The sequence below is a fragment of the Gracilinanus agilis genome, chromosome 4 (assembly GCF_016433145.1).
Source record: "Gracilinanus agilis isolate LMUSP501 chromosome 4, AgileGrace, whole genome shotgun sequence".
Lineage (NCBI taxonomy): Eukaryota > Metazoa > Chordata > Mammalia > Didelphimorphia > Didelphidae > Gracilinanus > Gracilinanus agilis.
The window spans coordinates 521,399,310-521,416,096 of record NC_058133.1 but is presented as its reverse complement, the minus strand read 5'-3'; the positions used below and the strand labels follow the sequence as shown (position 1 = coordinate 521,416,096).

The 16,787-nt window shown below is 60.4% G+C and overlaps 1 protein-coding gene across 1 annotated transcript in view; it reads left to right on the top strand.

Moving 5' to 3' along the window:
* The first annotated feature begins 884 nt into the window (after positions 1-884).
* Positions 885-16,787, top strand: part of PCBP3 (poly(rC) binding protein 3) — a 41,591-nt gene continuing 25,688 nt past the window's right edge. The window contains exons 1-7 of the mRNA XM_044675706.1: positions 885-1,053; positions 1,204-1,361; positions 2,266-2,298; positions 3,012-3,128; positions 4,778-4,909; positions 6,659-6,787; positions 14,204-14,347. Of these exons, the coding sequence (XP_044531641.1) occupies positions 885-1,053; positions 1,204-1,361; positions 2,266-2,298; positions 3,012-3,128; positions 4,778-4,909; positions 6,659-6,787; positions 14,204-14,347 (882 nt within the window). The remainder of the gene's footprint in view (positions 1,054-1,203; positions 1,362-2,265; positions 2,299-3,011; positions 3,129-4,777; positions 4,910-6,658; positions 6,788-14,203; positions 14,348-16,787) is intronic.

Below are 16,787 nucleotides of genomic sequence, written 5' to 3'. Positions count from 1 at the left end.
ACAGCCTGGGTGGGGGGCTGGCATGGAGGGCACAACGTGGCCCCGGGCCGCGCTCCAACTCTCGGCTGCCCTTTCCCAACTCTGGACTCACCCCCTCCCCGTCTCCTCCTTGCACAGACAAGAGAAACCTCTTTGGGGGCGGCAAACCGCCCGCCCCACCTTGGGTGGGAGGAGGCTGCCTGGGAGCCGGCAGGCCCGGGGCCCGGCCTGGCTCCTCTACCAGGTCTCCGGCCCCGGGCAGACGGTCTCCTGAGCGCTCCGGGCTCCGCGGGCTCCTCTGGAAAAGGAGGGCATCGGCCACAAGCGCCCGAGGGCCCTCGGCTGCCAAGACGCCACGATCCTGCCGTGGGCCCCGGCCTCGCCCGCCGCACCCCGCAGCCTCCGAAGGAGCCCCGACTCCTTACCTGGGAGGATGTCGGGGAGCGTTGGAGGACGCCCCAGAGGCCAGCGGGCACAGGATGGGGCTCGGGGCCTCCCCGGACGGCCTTGCACCCCTGGCTTCCGGGCGCTCTCTCCCAAGCGCGTGGGTCCCTGAGCGGGCCAGGCTTCTCCCCACCAGCTCTTCACATCTTCTGTCCCTGGGAGGTTCCGAGGAGCCTGAGCCCCCACGCCAAGGAGGGAGCACCCCGCGCCTCCTCCGCCATCAGTGCTGCCCTCGCTTGTGTTCGCCGAAGCCTGCCGCCTGTTAGGGTTTCACCGGAGTTTCAGCAGGGCCCTCTGGAGTACGGACAAGGCCCCGGAGCCCAGAGGCGCCTCATCAGTGACGGAGGCCGGGTTCTCCCTGCCCGCCGCCCCCCTCCCCCCGTCAGCCCCCCACCGGTCACAGTCTCTGCCTCGGTCTCTCGGCTCTCTGCTCGGTGACAAGTGAAGCCGGGGGAGGGCCAATGACGGAGCCTCGGAGTCTGCAGCACGCCTCGCCGTCCCTGCCCTCTGGATACTGGGGCTGCCGGCGCCCCGAATTCTCTTTCACGCGGGAAAACGGGGATGGAGCGATCCGGGTCTGGCACGAGCCCTCGGCAGGAAGTCACCGGCACCTGCTTTGTGGCAAGCCCTGTGCCGAGAGCGAGAGGAGCCGCGGCCCCTGCCCCCCCCAATAAAGGAGAGAGAAGCCCAGCGGCCACTCTGGGGGGCACGAGGGCTCCAAAGCCACGCTGGCCATCTGCCCCCCGAGCCGGCTTCCATTTGTGCGTTTGGGGCCCGCAGACTCGGCGCTGCCCCCAGAGCTCTCCTGGCCACCCGTGCATCGAGCAAGCCCAAGAAGGGCCGGCACGTGCCCGCGGGGCTGGGGGGGCCTCAGGCCACCGGCTGGTACACTGGGCTCAGGGGAAGCCCCTGGACGAAGGGTGATGCTCTGGGAGAAGGTCAGAGAGGCCTCCCCAGCCCGCCCTGCACCCCCGCCCTCGCCCAAAGGTGGAAGGACCCACCGAGGAGAGCCGGCTGCCAACGGCCATCTGCTGAGTCCTTCAGACCCAAGCGCTGGTCAGGAGAGGGATGGACGGAGGGGAGAGGAGGTGTGGACGTAGGCGCCGCCCCTTCTGGCTCAGGCGTCGCAGGGGTCACCTTCCCTCAGCCCTTCCCTGGAATTGGGGGGGTCGTGGCACCCCCAAATCCCTTCAGGGACTACAGAACACCCCCACCCCCCCCCAAGCAGCAGAGCTGACGGCAGTCGAGGCAGTCCCGGCTACCTCCCTCCCAGGGGAGCTCCGTGTCTCTGGGTACCTTTCAGAGACGTCTCCTCCGGCTGAGCCCCCTCCAGGGGAAGCCCACGAAGGCAGAGAGAGGGCAGGATGGTCAGATGGGATGCCTACCTGGGACACGGCTGTCACTGTAGAGGCGAGGCCGGCCGTCAGAGCTTTGAAGGGAGCTCAGGCAGCCTGCTTCGACCCTGACTCTGTGTCTTCCCTCCAGGGTCACTACGGGCGAGCCACTTAGCCCCTTTGGGCCTCAGTTTCTCCATCAGCAAAACGGGAGTATTGGATGCTTTTCTAGTTTTGATCCGTTTGTCCCTCTAAGATCTGCATTCTGGGAGGACTCGCCTGGGAGCTTCTCCCGACACCCGAGCTGCAGCCGGGCACTTCCTGGGTCTCCTCGGATCATCTGAGCAGAGCCCCCCCTCAGGAGGCCCCCCCCCTGCTCCCACGGGCTCTCTGGGGCCCTGGAGCGTTGGGCTGAGAGAGGCATGTCCGCCATCTTGGATGTTTGGGGAACACAGAGGCAGCCCCGGGTAGACGGATCATTTCCTCTTGTTTTTAACTCTCGTTTCAGAAAGGAGAAACAGTGAAAAAGATGCGCGAGGAGGTAAGTCTCGCGTCCATCCGCTTGTTTCCAAGTGACCTCGGGGGCCACTCATGAGGGAGACCCTCCGTGGGCTCCCCACACGGCACACGGGGTTCTTCAGCCACTGCACGTGTGAGGGCACTGAGCGGGCTCCGTCCGTGGGAGAGAAAGGAGGAGGCCACGAGGAAGGGTTTCCTCATCCCACGGACATCCAGAGGACCCGGAGAGGGCTCGGACCGGCCTCTGCACACACGCACATGCACACAGTGCACACAGTGCACACAGTGCACACAGTGCACACACATGCACACTCACGCACATGTTCATAGCGCACACACATGCACGCACACACATGTGCACGCACACGCGTAACACGCACACACGTAACGCGCACACACATGTGCACACACATGTGCACACACACATGCGCACACACACCCTGGAACTTCTCCAGCGTCTCGGCCCCTTCTGCTGCCCCGCAGGGGAATGCTGAGCTTTCCTCGGCCCCCTCAGCCATGGCAATCTGTCCACGCGGGGTGTGGGTCGGGCAGAACCAGCCTGCTGGACCTCTTGGCCCTGCTGCTCTGAGAGGAAAGTGGCCGCGAGGGGGGCCACGCCTCGGCATTCATTCCCTTCCGGGGGCTGCCAGGCACACCACGGGCGCCCCTTTGGGCACTCGCGTGGGGAGCGAGCGCGTGGGGGGCCCTCGGGGTTGGCTCAATCCCTTCTCCTAGAGCGGCGCCAGAATCAACATCTCCGAAGGAAACTGCCCGGAAAGGATCGTGACCATCACTGGCCCGACTGATGCCATCTTCAAGGCTTTCGCCATGATCGCCTACAAGTTCGAGGAGGTAAGCGCGCTCCTGCCCTTCCCGCCGGGACCAAAGTGGGACCCCCGGCTTGCCTGCCCGCCTAGCAGGTCCAGGAGCTTCGTGCTCGTGCTCGGCGGTTCCGGAGCAGCCCCAGCCGTGGGCCCCTCCTTGGACGCGGCCAGCACAAGGACGAGGGGAGACTCGTTCCGTTTTCCTCTTGTCTTCTTGGGGTCCCAGCGTGGGAGGGTCTCCAGGCTTCCCTCTGTGCCGCCCCCTCCCTGAGGCGCCAGCCGGGGAGCTCGGCCCCCACCCTCTTGGCTTCCCCTTTCTGTCACCCCAAAAGGGCGCTGCCCACGGGGCTCCCGAGCCTTCTCCAAGGGCGCCCCAGCTTCCGATGAAGCCGAGGCCTTGGGGAGCTGCCCGTCTCTTGGGGCCTTGGCCTCGCAGACTTGTCCAAGAAAGGCTGCTGGAAGCAGCGGCTCTCCCTTTCCGCTCTAGCAAAGCTTCCCTTCGTGGCCCGTTCGGTCCCCTTGGCTCTAACCACGAGGGGCGCCCCGTGTGCCGGGCAGAACGAGCCCACCCTTGGCTTGGGGCTGGGGCTGGGGAGACGATAGGGGCCAAGGAGAAAAAATGGGGCTCCGAGGCATAGGCTCAGGGTTCGAATCCCAGCTCTGCCCCCAACTGCTCCGGGGGCCTTCGCCCGCTTACTTCTCTGCTTGTACTCTGAGGTTCCGTCCCGTTTTAGAGCTCGAGGCCTCCTCGGAGCGTCTGCTTTAAAGTTCTGAGACATCTTCCGAGAGGTGCGTCTCGGTGGCCCTGGAGGGCCAGTGGGCATGCCAGCAGCTCCTGGGTACTAATGATGCTGTGCCCAGGAGGGGATACCCACCGGGGCCTGGGTACTAGCCATAGTTTTCTGGAAGGCTTGGCGCCTCCCCTGGCACTGACCGTGGCTCCTCAGGGCCTCCACGGCCTGTATTTGGGGTTCACGGATCTGGATGGGAAGTTGGAAAGGAGCCTGAGGCGCCGGGCCCGTCCCTGCCTGTTATAAGTGAGGAAAGCGGGAAGGATTTGCCCAAAAGGCCACGCAGAAGCAGAGTCCTAGACCTGGGGCGAGGCCCAAGCTCGGAGGCCGTCGTGCCCAGCAGCCTTGTTCGCAGATGGAGCCCCGGGAGGTAAAGGAACCCTCCAGGCGGGACTCCGGAGCCAGGGGCCTCCGCTTTGTGTGGCCGCTGCCCAGGGTGCCCCCGTCCCTCCTCTCCTCTGGTCCGCTGAGTCAGGCTGGTCCTCAGGGGCACACATGCCCTTCCGGGGGGCCCATCCTCCAGCCTCCCCAGCTTGAGGCCTTCAGGGACACGTAGGCCCAGAGGAAGACCCTCAAAGGCCAGGATGTTTCTCTCTCCAATTTGTATGTGCTGTGCCAGGCTCCTGGGAGGCCCTTAACAAGTGCTCCTTGGATGATGCCACCCCGGGGTGCCAGAGGAGGGCTCACTTAGTGCGCTTCCCTCCTCCTGGGCTCTTCCTCGGCGGAAGACAGCGCCAACAGGGTTAGAGGAGGGTTAGGGCCAAGGGTGAGGCCTGACGACCTCCGAAGGCCCGCACAGGCTTCCCTTGGCTGCTTCCGAGCATCCTCCTGTCTCTGGACCGAGATCTGGCCCAGAATGCAACGTCTCCTTCTTCTTCCCTCCCAGGACATCATCAACTCCATGAGCAACAGCACGGCCACCAGCAAGCCGCCAGTCACACTAAGGTTGGTTGTCCCGGCCAGCCAGTGCGGGTCACTGATTGGCAAAGGAGGCTCCAAGATCAAGGAAATCCGGGAGGTAATGGGAACCCTCGCTCGGATCAGACACTTGGAAAAGGCGTGCGCGTGGCTGAGCCGCGGCGCCCGTGGAAGAGAAACGTGGCGGCCCTTCGCCCCCACGGGCCACGCAGGCTCGAGGCTGGGATCCAGCAACACGAGTGCCGGCCACACCGAGGGGCTTAACAGGGGACTCACTGAAGGACACGCACTTGAGGTGTCCTGGGGGAGGCACGCACACACGCACGCGTGCACACACGCACGCGCACACACACGTGCACACACACATACATGCACACACATGCACACACACATACATGCACACACACGTCTGGAAGTCTCTCAGAGTCCAGAGCTGGGTTGGGGGGAGCCTTATCACGGCACTGCGCTAGGCAGGGTGTCAGAGCTGGTCGGGGTCTCCCCCAAACCCTTTGTTCGACACACAAAGCTGCCCCCGAAGGCCAGGCGGGATGGAGAATCGGGCTCAGTCAGTGACGGGGCGCCCTGTTAACCCAGAATTCCGAGTGCCTCCACTGACGGGCCGTCGGGCTCCACAGAGGAGAGGCCGGAGGCTGGGCAGGGGGTCCCGGGGGGTCCCGGCACACGAGCTGTGGGGGCTGCTCGAGGCGGGGTCGCTGGTCGCTCCTCCCTCGCCTGCTTCCTGGTCTCGATTTCTCGGTGAAGGGGTTCGTGGTAGGGGAGGAGCTCCGGCCTGGAACACGGATGCTGCTGTCCCCTGGCTGCGTGCGGGAAGGGGCTCGGGGCTCCCTCTCTGGGGCTCCCTCTCTGGGCCTCCCTGGCAGGATCTGCCCCACGAGAGGGCGAGCCAGAGGCCTCCTGCTAAGGCACGCAGGTCTCCCCTCGCTCACAACTGGCGCGACTCCTCTTGGGCCCCGCACGTGGGAATGGCTTCCCTCTCGATTCCCAGCAGCCCCGACGAGCCTGCTGTCCATCGGGCCCTGCGGCCATAAAGCTACCAGGGCTACCCCCAGAGGCCTTTTAGGCATTCGTGGCCTGCTAGATAGACCAGTCCTAGACACGCGGCTGAGAAGGCCGTAGCGTTGCTCCTCTGGAGGAGGCAGGAGAGACAGCCGGCTCTCTAACCAGAGGCCCGAGATTCGAGTCTCCCCTCGGCCTGGGTGACTTTGGGAGAGCCACTGCCTTTCTCTTGGCCGGCTTGTCCAGTGGGATGATTGGGGGAGACGACTCCTGAGACCCTTCCCAGCTCTGACTCGGGCGGTAGAGGCCACGGCCACGGCCACTGGCCTCGGGCCTTCTCCTCTCCGTCTCAGAACTCCTCCGCTTCCATCCACAACCATTCCCTCTTAGCGTGGATTCTGGAGAGGTAGAATGGCCTAGATTTGGGGGGACAATGGGCCCTGGGAAGACTCTCCTGCGTGGCCTTTCCCCTGCCCGTCGCTCTGGCTGGGGCTTCTCCTTACTACCTCTCTGCCTATCCCGCGAGAGATGGGCCTCTTCTCATGTCCCGGTTAGGCCGGGGGGCCCTTTGGCCCGGCCCGTCTCCCCCAGGAGAGCCGAGGCTCACATGTCAAAGGAGGGCTCCTGAGGGAAGGAGGCTGCTCGTGGGGCCTCCGGTGCAAGAGGACACGCACGTGGGGGCTTTGCAAAGACAAAGCAGAGGCGAGCCCTGAAAGCGGAGCCGGAGCGCTCGAGGGAGCTGCTTCCCTGTTCCTTGCTGCAGAGCCAACGGTGTCTCTCTCTCTCTCTCTCTCTCTCTCTCTCTCCCCTTCCAACTTCCTCACGTCTCCAGTCTACAGGTGCTCAGGTCCAAGTGGCGGGGGACATGCTGCCCAACTCGACCGAGCGGGCAGTGACCATCTCGGGGACCCCCGACGCCATCATCCAGTGTGTCAAACAGATCTGTGTGGTGATGCTGGAGGTACAGTCTGTAGCAGTGGGGGTAACGTATAGCGCCTCTCGGCCTCTCGACTCTTTGCACTGCCACCCGCCGAGCAGCCATTGAGTGCTTCCATTGACTCCAGCCACTTGTCCTTTCCTGGTAGCATCCCTTTGGGGCCTGGGTTCGGCTCCTCTTCATTCACGTGGGCCTCATCCTAGTCCATGTGGAAGACGGGCAGGAAGCAGGGGCCCAGGGCCTGCAGTTCTGTTCACACTCAAACTAGCAGTAGCTGGCCTGGACCTTGGAGAGGACCTCGGGCCTCAGGGTCTGCTCCCTCCTCCGTCCCACTCGGCGCCCAGAAACAAAGCCTTCCAATGGTCCTTCAGGGGACACGTCTGGGCTCCAAACAAGCTGCTCCCCTGGAATGGGGAAGTGGGGGAAACAGGAGCCGGTGTTACCAGGAAGCTTCTCAGGCTTGTCCTGATCTGGTGGAAGGGGGAAATATGTGTGCCAGCAACAGGTCTTTAGGAGTGTATTAGACGGAGAGGGAGAGGGAGACAGACAGAGACAGACAGACAGAGAGACAGACAGACAGAGAGACAGACAGAGAGAATATGGCTCCTGGGGAAGCATCAAAATGAGGAAAACTAAGAGGGAGGTTTAACCAAGTAGACCGGGAAGGCCTGAGCCTGGGGTTCTGAAAGGGCTGGACCGTCGCATTGTACTGATTTAATGCAGAAAAAGAGCAGAGCCAGAGCCGAGGATCTATCTGCAAGGGATGGTTAGCTACAGAGAAGGCGCCCGTCCTCAGGGACCTGAGAGGGAGGAGCTGGGAGGTGGAGGAAGGCCAGGACAGAACCCTCCCCCCCAATCCAAGATCCCAGCAACGTGTCATGAGCACTAACATGGGCAGCGATGCCTGAAGAGGAGACGTTTGAACCAGGGATGGGACAGCAAGCCGGGACCCACTGGAGGGCTTCTGCAATGGGCGCCGTGATCGTGGCTCGAGCGGAGGGGCAGCGTGTTGCTTAGGAAAATGCCCAAACCACAAGGGACGGAAGGAAGAGCCAAAGAAGGCCCAGCTTGGCTCCGTCTTTGCTTTCTTTTATATTCTACTTTAACACGTCAGCAGCAAACTCAAGCAGGCCTTTCTAGAGTCCAGGAGATCCGCGTGGCGGCACCCAGGAAAGGTCACGCGTTGGAGCCCAAGACTGTGCCGATTGAATCCGGGCCCTCGTGAGGAGGGAGAGAGTTTCTGGGAGCTCTCGGGGTTCCCCAAAGCCAGCGGCCGTCAAGGAGCGAAGCTTCGATCTTGCTGAGCGATCCGCGTTGCCCTCACAGCGTGAGGTAAGTCGTGAAGTCGGTCGCGGCTCTCAGGCTGCCTGACGAGGAGGGCCCCATCTCCCCGCTCTCGAGCTCTTGGGTTCTCCAAAGATGCCGCCACCCCTGCCACAAGCCATCCCTGCCCAGGCCGCGGTCCTCGAAGCTGCCGTGGCAAAGAAGACTCCTGACGACCAAACACAGTAACAGATCCCAGGCGTCGAGGCTCCGGACGATGGACTCCCACAGCCGTAGCTTAGCTAAGACGCCGGGGAAAGCCCAAGAGGACTGCGGTGGAGAGGCACGGTGGGTTCCATTTGAACAATACAGGAAGACTCCGTGCTGAAAGGCGGCCTTTTCCGCATACCGAAGTCCAGCAGAGGAGCAACGCGCCTGCATGCTTTCCCCATAGCCCACCTCCCTGACTGGGCGCTTCTGTCGGCTCATCTCTTCAGCAGGCCGGTGTGGAAACTGTCCCTCGTGGATCACTGTGTCGCCTCTTGAAAAATCACGCCGTCTTTCCCCTTGGGCTGCTTTCTCCTTGGCTGGGGGGCCTTGAGAGCAGCGGGGAGCTCCTCAAGCGCAATCCACGTGGGTCTCCTCGGCCTGTTCTGGCGGGGGCCCAGACCACCCCCCTCTGCGGGACCCGTTTAAGACTTACTAGTGGCCTCCCCAGGGAGCTTCAGGTCGTCGGGGTAATAGGCAGTCATCTGTCACCCACTGGCCTCCCAGCTTAGGATCGATCCTAAGTATCGATTCCAAGGCAGAAGAGTGGGAAAGGCTAAGCAGGGGGGTCAGGTGACTTGCCCAGGGTCACCCAGCTGGGAAGTGTCTGAGGCTAGCTTGGAGCCCAGGGCCTCCCATCTCCAGGCCTGGCTCTCTAGACACGGAGCCACCTGACTTTTGCCTGCTGAGTTGCCAGGATACGTCCTTTTGAGGGGCCTCACTTTTCCTGAGGAGGTTCCGTGTTCTCTGGGACTCCGGGCAGTCGGCACTTTGTCAGGTGAAAACAGGGTCCTATGGAGTACCTTAGCATCTATAGGGAAGGGATCTTACATTTGGGCAGCAGCACACAGGCCTCCTCCTCCCGGGGTACTCCTTGCTTGACATTAATCCTCCAGAACTTAGAGAGCAATTATCTCTGTGGCTCTACATGTCCTAGAGGCCCAAATGGGATGTTAATACACTTATGGGAGACCCACGTTGGGCGGAGAGCCTCGAAGACGTGTCGTTTGTCCCAACTCGCTAATCGACAAAGAATAAACAGAGACGGGCCGTGTCCTCTCCAGGCCTCCTCCGCTCAGTCATGGAGCGTCTACACATTGTATTCCCTTCTGATGGGGGCCCTCCACTTGCAGGCAGGCTATTCTTAGAGCCGTTTATAGAGACGGGAGATGGGCCAGTGGCTCCATCGTTCCTGATAACAACTTTTCCATTATTTGGGGCCGCGATATAATAATCCGTGGCTTCGTGACTCTTCTTCTGCACTCTTGAGGTATCCTTAAAGCTGATCCCAAATTCCTCTTCATTCGAGTTGCTTGAAGAGATGCCCTTGACATATTCTGGCCAGATCAAGCTGCCCCCCGGCTTAATTTCCTTGACCGCCACGGCCACTCTTCACTTAACAGTGGGCCGAGCTAGAGGCGTTCAGCGTGGCGGCAGTCACCAGAGGCCATCGCTCTACGAGTGTCGCATCTCCCTTTTACTTGTCGTCCTCCTCCTGGTTCTGCCTTTAAAGGCACGTCGGGTGATTCGGCACCGAGTTCTTCTCTCTCTTTACTAGGGGACGTCCGTGTTGTGGTCCACAGTTTATGTCAGTTAAGCCTGTCCGAGGGCTGCCACTCTTCAGAATCAATGTCTTTGCCTTCATCTGTTTCCCATTTTTCACCTTCAGCAGCTCATTTAGAGAGTCTGAGTTGGAACTGTTGGTGATGCACATCTTGGCTTCTTACCCATATCCTCGTTCCTCGTCTTCTTGTTGATAACAGAAAATGCCCTCCTCCAGTTCCTTGTTGTTAAATAGTCGATAAAAGCTTTGGCCCTGACCAGTCAATGATATGGCCGCAGTCAGCGGATCTTGTAATTATCTTACGACAGTAACCAGCATTTCCTGTCTGCTACGGTGAAATCGGTTCCATTTTTGAGTGGCGTTTTTAGTGCACGGCCACAATTCGAGGGCTTCCAGCTTTCTTCTTGAAGAACGTAGTCACGATTTACAGGCGGGAGGCAGAGGCTTTTGGTTCTAAACCTTATTTTCCAATACGTGTGTCTCCATCGTCCGCTTTCATATCAAAGCCACTGAATCAGGGGGCAGCTGGGTGGCTCAGTGGATGGAGAGCCAGGCCTAGAGACGGGAGGTCCTGGGTTCAAATCTGGCCTCAGACACTTCCCAGCTGTGTGACCCTGGGCAAGTCACTTGACCCCCATTGGCCACCCTTACCACTCTTCCACCTGGGAGCCAATACACAGAAGTTAAAGGTTTAAAAAAAAAAAGCCACTGAATCCTCACGGAAATTGTTGAATTGGTCTGGAAGATCTTGCCAAGGGAATCGTAGCCTGGCTCTACTCCATCCTCTCGACCCAGGATTGCCACACGAGGTGCAATGATCCTCCCGCTCATCCTTTGCACGTGGGCATCGTGAGCACTGATTGCAAGGTGAAAAGTCCCAGAGTCCCATGAAATGATACTCCAGGTTGCACTGGAAACGCAGGATGACATCCACTTCCAAGCCTATCCTTGGCCTCTTGCAGCCATCTTTGTCTTCAAGTTTCCTTCATCCTGCGGCTATCTAGAAAGATCTGAGTGCTTCGACCCCCTCGTGGGTCACCTTCTGGGTCGTTCGAGCAGCATCTGACTCTGGGAGTGCCACCAGTCCACGGTTAGAGACGACCTTAGAATAGGGGGCGTTGTAGCCTCGGCTTCCTTTCCGCCGTCTGCCCAGCCACACTGTGCACACTTTGCTCAAAGAATTCTTAACTTCGCCACTGAGCTGCTAAGCTGCTGCTTATGACAGTAGGCATGACAGTAGCCACAGGGGTCTCATCCTGCCTTTGTGGCTCCCCAACTGAGGGAGGCAATGCTAGCTTTGGGGAAAAGGAGGCATCACCCAGATTCTTTTCACCCTGGTTGGAACGAGCAGGAGTTGCCTAGAGGAAGGACCTCGACTCTCCAGAATGGGCCCCCACCGAGCCCTTCGGGCAGTCAGCCATCCCCGCTGGTCACAAGCTTGCTGTCTTTACAGGGAAAGGTGTGCCGGGCAAAGGAAGAGGAGCCTATTTTTACCTCCAGCGGCTCACGAAAGTGAATCATTGCACTGGAAAAGAAGCCAGACCCAAGTGGATATAGCTCCATCCAAACAGCAAAGAAAGTGGTGGCTGCCCGGCCACCTCCAAGGAACATCCGAAGAAATGGGACAGGCAGAATTCGGAACCACTGTGGAAAGACGAAGACGAACGGAGCGCCGTACCCCGGAACGTGGCAGCCCCTCCCAATTCGAAAGCGGCGCCTTGCCTGAGAAGGCTGCAGAAGAGACAGGAGGATGCGTCCCATCATGAAGCAGTCATCGTGAGGGCCGGATGACGAGATGCTTAGTAAGACGTTAGAAAGAAAAGTAAGTTTGGAAGGAAAACCCAAGATTCTTGACAGATGAGCTTTGGTATGGGGCTTCACGAGTCACATGTGACTCCTTGGAACCTTGGAAACCAGCAAGGTCAGAGCTCCTCCGCTCTACGCCCTCCATTTCAGGGGAGGCCTAGAAACAAAGAGCCTTTCCACAGTCCGCTTGGGCGAGTGGCAGCGGCATTTATCTCCCTGCAACCTACCCAAGATTTCCCACCGACAGGGTTCTCGGCTCTGAAATGATCTACATGCAGAATCGAGTCGGCCCCCTTGAGTGTGCTTGTCTTCCTGTCCGCTTGGTTACGAAGCCACAGGGTGAACGTCGACTAAACGTCGCACACTGGATGGCCAAATCGATTCCGGATGTGAACCCAGGTCCAATTCCATTGTGAAATATAGACTGGAAACTCAGCATGTCGCCGGGACGAGGGTCAAACCAGAATGCTTCGGAGAAGACCTCGGAATTCCCAAGCCAACTGTTCTAGCTCAACAGGAAAGGCATGCCCAGTCCTTAACGGTGTGGGGAGGGAGGGCCGATGCAAGCTGAGGGAAATGCAACTAAGCCAAGGCCCGCTGAAGGCTGAGCTGTAGTCCCTGGGCTTCCCTGCCATGTTCACCCAGTGCTCTGTGTGCTGAGCATGGAGGCTCTACCTGGAGCTCTGGAGCGTAGGGATGGCGGTTCAAGAACTTCAGTCGACATTCACGCTGACGAGGGGCCCGAGGAGGGAGGCAGGAGCCTGGGGGCTGGTAGCACAACCAGGCATACGAGGACCAGTTTAGGGATGTGGGTGTGGGGAAGGCGGCGGAAGGTGACAAGAGAGCAGTCTGCAGCTGTCCAAAGGACTGTCGTTTAGGGACGGGCCTTCCCTCGTTCTGGTCGACCCTGGAGAGCAGAAGCGGAGCACTGGGTGGAGGGTGCCAAGAGGGAGGAAAACCTTCCCGGAGAGGTGACGGAGTGTCCATCACTACTGGTCTCTGGGCACTTTCGGGGCGGTCCCTTTCGGGGGGCTGGAGGGGAAGTTCTGGTTTAGTTTGGCCTGAGGGCCTCTGAGTCCCCCGCATGCACCCTGCAACCAAGAGGAGTTGAAGAGGGGAGGAGCTCCAGCCCGGCCCACCTCTCGGCCTCTCATAAACTTCCTATGGAAGAGCTGTAGAGGGGAAGAGTCGGGCCAGGTGAAAGGCAGCCAGCAGCCTTCCCGAGAGGGGGCGATTCGGGGTCGTTCACGATAACGCCACGAGAACGGCACTTGGGAAATCTCTGTTTTGACAAAGATGGCGGCCCGGGTGAAGCCGGCTCCTCGGAGCACGGTTCTCCCTCTCAGGCTGTGTCCGCCCGCCAGTGACCGACTGGACACTTGTGGCCAGACAGACGTGGGTCCAGCTCTCGAGTGCTTCTTTGGGGCCTGGGACCCCATCGTGCCTTGGTCTAGCATCCATCTGCTTCTCCATTACATCTCCGTCCTTCCCGCTGGGCTAGGGCCTGGGCAGGCCAACGTAGAGGAGGGAAGGGAGTGCTTTTTGACCCCCAAAGCCCCCAAACCCAAACCTGCCCGGGTGGCAGCTGTTGCTTTGTGTCAACTCTGCCCGAGATGGCTGTGCCACCACATTGGGTGAGTCTGGACCGGAATGTGTGGCCTTCAGGGCCCTGGACATCCTGGACCAGCATTTATTTCAGAACTCCTTCCTTCTCCGGGCCGTGAGAAACAGGCTTCTAATCACAGCCATCTGCTGGACAGCAGCTCTGGCGTCCCTGCAGTCCCCCTGGAGGTGTCAGCTCCACCCCCAGGCTCTCCCCGGGATGGGGACGAGGCCCCCCTTCTCCTCCCGGGCAGTGATGGCGAGGGCAGCAGGGGAACCAGACGGATCGTGTGTCTAGTTCACCCGGGCCCGGGCCCCTCCACAAGGGGGTGCAAGGGCGCCTGCTGCCAAGGGAGCAGAATGGCTATCATCAGCCACCCACATCACTACTGCCCACCGGTCAGTGGGTGTCGATGCCCATGCTTGAAAGAGGAGAGCAAGCCTTGGGGACGCCACCCCAGCTTGTAGCATTTCTCCTGGACATGAGGGGAAGGAGTCAGGAAAGGGCTCCAGGAATGGGTGCCACGGGGCACATCTGGCTCTGCCCGCCCCTAGGACAGACCGCAGGAGGGGGGCTGGTCCCAGAGCAGTAGGGCTGAGGAGGATGGTCTGGTGGGGACCATCTCATCACTTGAGAAGGTCAGGCAAGGCCTCTCCCCCCCGAGTGTGGAACCAGAGTGCGTCCTCCTCCCTCTCGGCCTCCTCTCGTGGCCCGGCTCTGGGCTCTGACTCCGCCTGCTCTCTCCTGGATGTGCTTTGGGCGGCCTGGCCGGCGAGCCCCCCACCCTCCAATGGAGGAAGGAGGCCGGGCTCGGAGGATGCAGGGCCTCCCTGGCAGCCTCCTCGGCGGGCCTCTGCGCGCTCTTGACTCTCTTCTGATGGGCATGTCTGGGAAGCTGTTCTAATGTTCTCTCTCCCTCTCCTTGTCCCTTTCCTAGTCCCCACCGAAAGGTGCCACCATTCCCTACCGCCCAAAGCCCGCCTCCACCCCTGTCATTTTTGCAGGTGGTCAGGTAAGAGCCGACCCGCTTGCTGCCTCCACTGCCAACCTCAGCCTTTTGCTGCAGCACCAGCCGCTGCCCGTTAGTGCCCTCAGGTTTTCTCGCCTTCTCCTGTGCATGTCTCACCCCATCCATAGCATGCCCCGCAGCTGGGCACAGAGCTCTGTCATTGTCACAGCTGACCAAACCAGCCCAAACGAGCTTTGCCCGCTCTGCCGCTGGCTAGGAAACCAAGGGGTTTGCCTCCTTCCCTAGAACACGAGCTGAGAGAGTAGGCTGTTCTCTGGCTTGGCCTCTGTGTCTCTCTGCCTCAGTTTCTCTCTGTGGCTCTCTGCCTCAGTTTCTCTCTGTCTCTGCCTCAGTTTCTCTCTGCCTCAGTTTCTCTCTGTGGCTCTCTGCCTCAGTTTCTCTCTGTGTCTCTGCCTCAGTTTCTCTCTGTCTCTGCCTCAGTTTCTCTCTGTGTCTCTCTGCCTCAGTTTCTCTCTGTGTCTCTCTGCCTCAGTTTCTCTCTGTGTCTCTCTGCCTCAGTTTCTCTCTATCTCTGCCTCAGTTTCTCTCTGTCTCTCTGCCTCAGTTTCTCTCTGTCTCTCTGCCTCAGTTTCTCTCTGTGTCTCTGCCTCAGTTTCTCTCTGTGTCTCTCTGCCTCAGTTTCTCTCTGTGCCTCTGCCTCAGTTTCTCTCTGTCTCTGCCTCAGTTTCTCTCTGTGTCTCTGCCTCAGTTTCTCTCTGTCTCTGCCTCAGTTTCTCTCTGTGTCTCTCTGCCTCAGTTTCTCTCTGTGGCTCTCTGCCTCAGTTTCTCTCTGTGGCTCTGCCTCAGTTTCTCTCTATCTCTGCCTCAGTTTCTGTCTCTCTGCCTCAGTTTCTCTCTGTGTCTCTCTGCCTCAGTTTCTCTCTATCTCTGCCTCAGTTTCTCTCTGTCTCTCTGCCTCAGTTTCTCTCTGTCTCTCTACCTCAGTTTCTCTCTGTGTCTCTGCCTCAGTTTCTGTCTCTCTGCCTCAGTTTCTCTCTGTGGCTCTGCCTCTCTAGTTCTGCCTCTGTCTCTCTCTGTCCTTGTCTCTGCCCCTCAACAGAATAAACAGTCTATGACATGATCTGCCCAGAAGGAATACTTTAGCCCAAAGATGTTGCCGCCTCTCATCACGGCTCCTGACCCAGTAGAACGAGCACCCGAGATCCGTGTAGCTCACTGAGCATCCGTCGGTAGCTCCCGCCTCCCTTGGCCGCAGCCAGGGCCGAGGTCGTTCCATCCCATTCCGGAGGTCTAATGCCTCGAGCGGCGGCCTTCCCCATCCCACAGTCCTGGTGTGCTGCCCTAGCAGGAAGCCGCCCGAACGCTGGCCTTCCACAAGGATGCAGCTGCTGCCCAAAGGCAGAGGCTCGGATCCCCCCAGATAACCCAGAGCTCCTGCAGAGCAGCCTCTCGGCCAGTGCCCGTCGGGGGCCAAAGAGCTGACGTTAAAGCTCCCTCCTTCCTCTGTCTGGTTCGGACTGGCCATTCGGCACGCCTGGGGGCCCTCTGCCGAGCGCTGCTTGCCCGCTGCTCGCTTCCAAGGGATGGTCTCGAGCTGGGACTCTGCTGGCATAGCGAGCGAGGCCTGGGTGAGCTAGCAGGCGTAGGACAGGGGCTGCCGTTGGTCTCTGCGGACGGGCCCTGTGGCACCTGGGAGGCTCGTGCCCTGCCCTTCCCCTCCCGTCTCCCAAGGTGCCCTTCCCAGTCTGCCCTCTAGGAAGGAGATGCCAGCCAGCCCCGCCCCGCCCAGCCAACACATAAAAGCTCACCCGATCCTCGCCCAGCTCCGGGCGTCTATTGGCCTTCGGTCCAGTCACCAAAGCTGGGACGGGCACCCGATTTGCTGCCAATTGGCCACGCGGTCAGCCTGTGGAAGAGCTCTGGGCCCAGCTGTGCAGTGAATTGTATCTTTGGGAAAGAGAGAGAAAGACTTTGCTGAGAAACGATTGGCCTCAAATTGAAACGAAGCAGGGAATGGAGAACGGGGGGCGTGTAAACGCGAACTCTGTCCACGAGGAACACGCCTACACGTGCACACACGCACACACACGGAGACTTACACGTCTGTCTAGGCCGAGGGAAGGGCCCCGTGCGAATTCCGTAAAGGAATCCCGCCAGACCAACAGCTTGGCCTTTCCAGGGCCGCCCGCCCAAGGGTCTGTCCGGCCGCCATTTTGCGCTCGATTTATAAAGGAATCTTATCAGCTCCTCACTGTGGTTCCGCAGGGCCACGACTGAGTCCCTTCTAAGCTTTGGGGGGGGGGGGTCGCCCATCCCCAGGGGAGAAATCGTGGAGGTGGCCAGAGCCCGGGAAGGAGAACCCGAGGGAGCCCGCTAGTCCGTCCCCCGGGCTGTGGGCAGGCAGGGGCGTCCCCGGCCAGCCATTTCCTGTAAGCCCTTGCTGAGCACCAGCCCGCACAGGGGATTCTCCCCGGCTTAGAAGCCAAGCAGGCGCCAGGAGGGATCTGGAATGGCTGCCGGACGGTCAACACAAGGACCAAGCAAGTGGGGC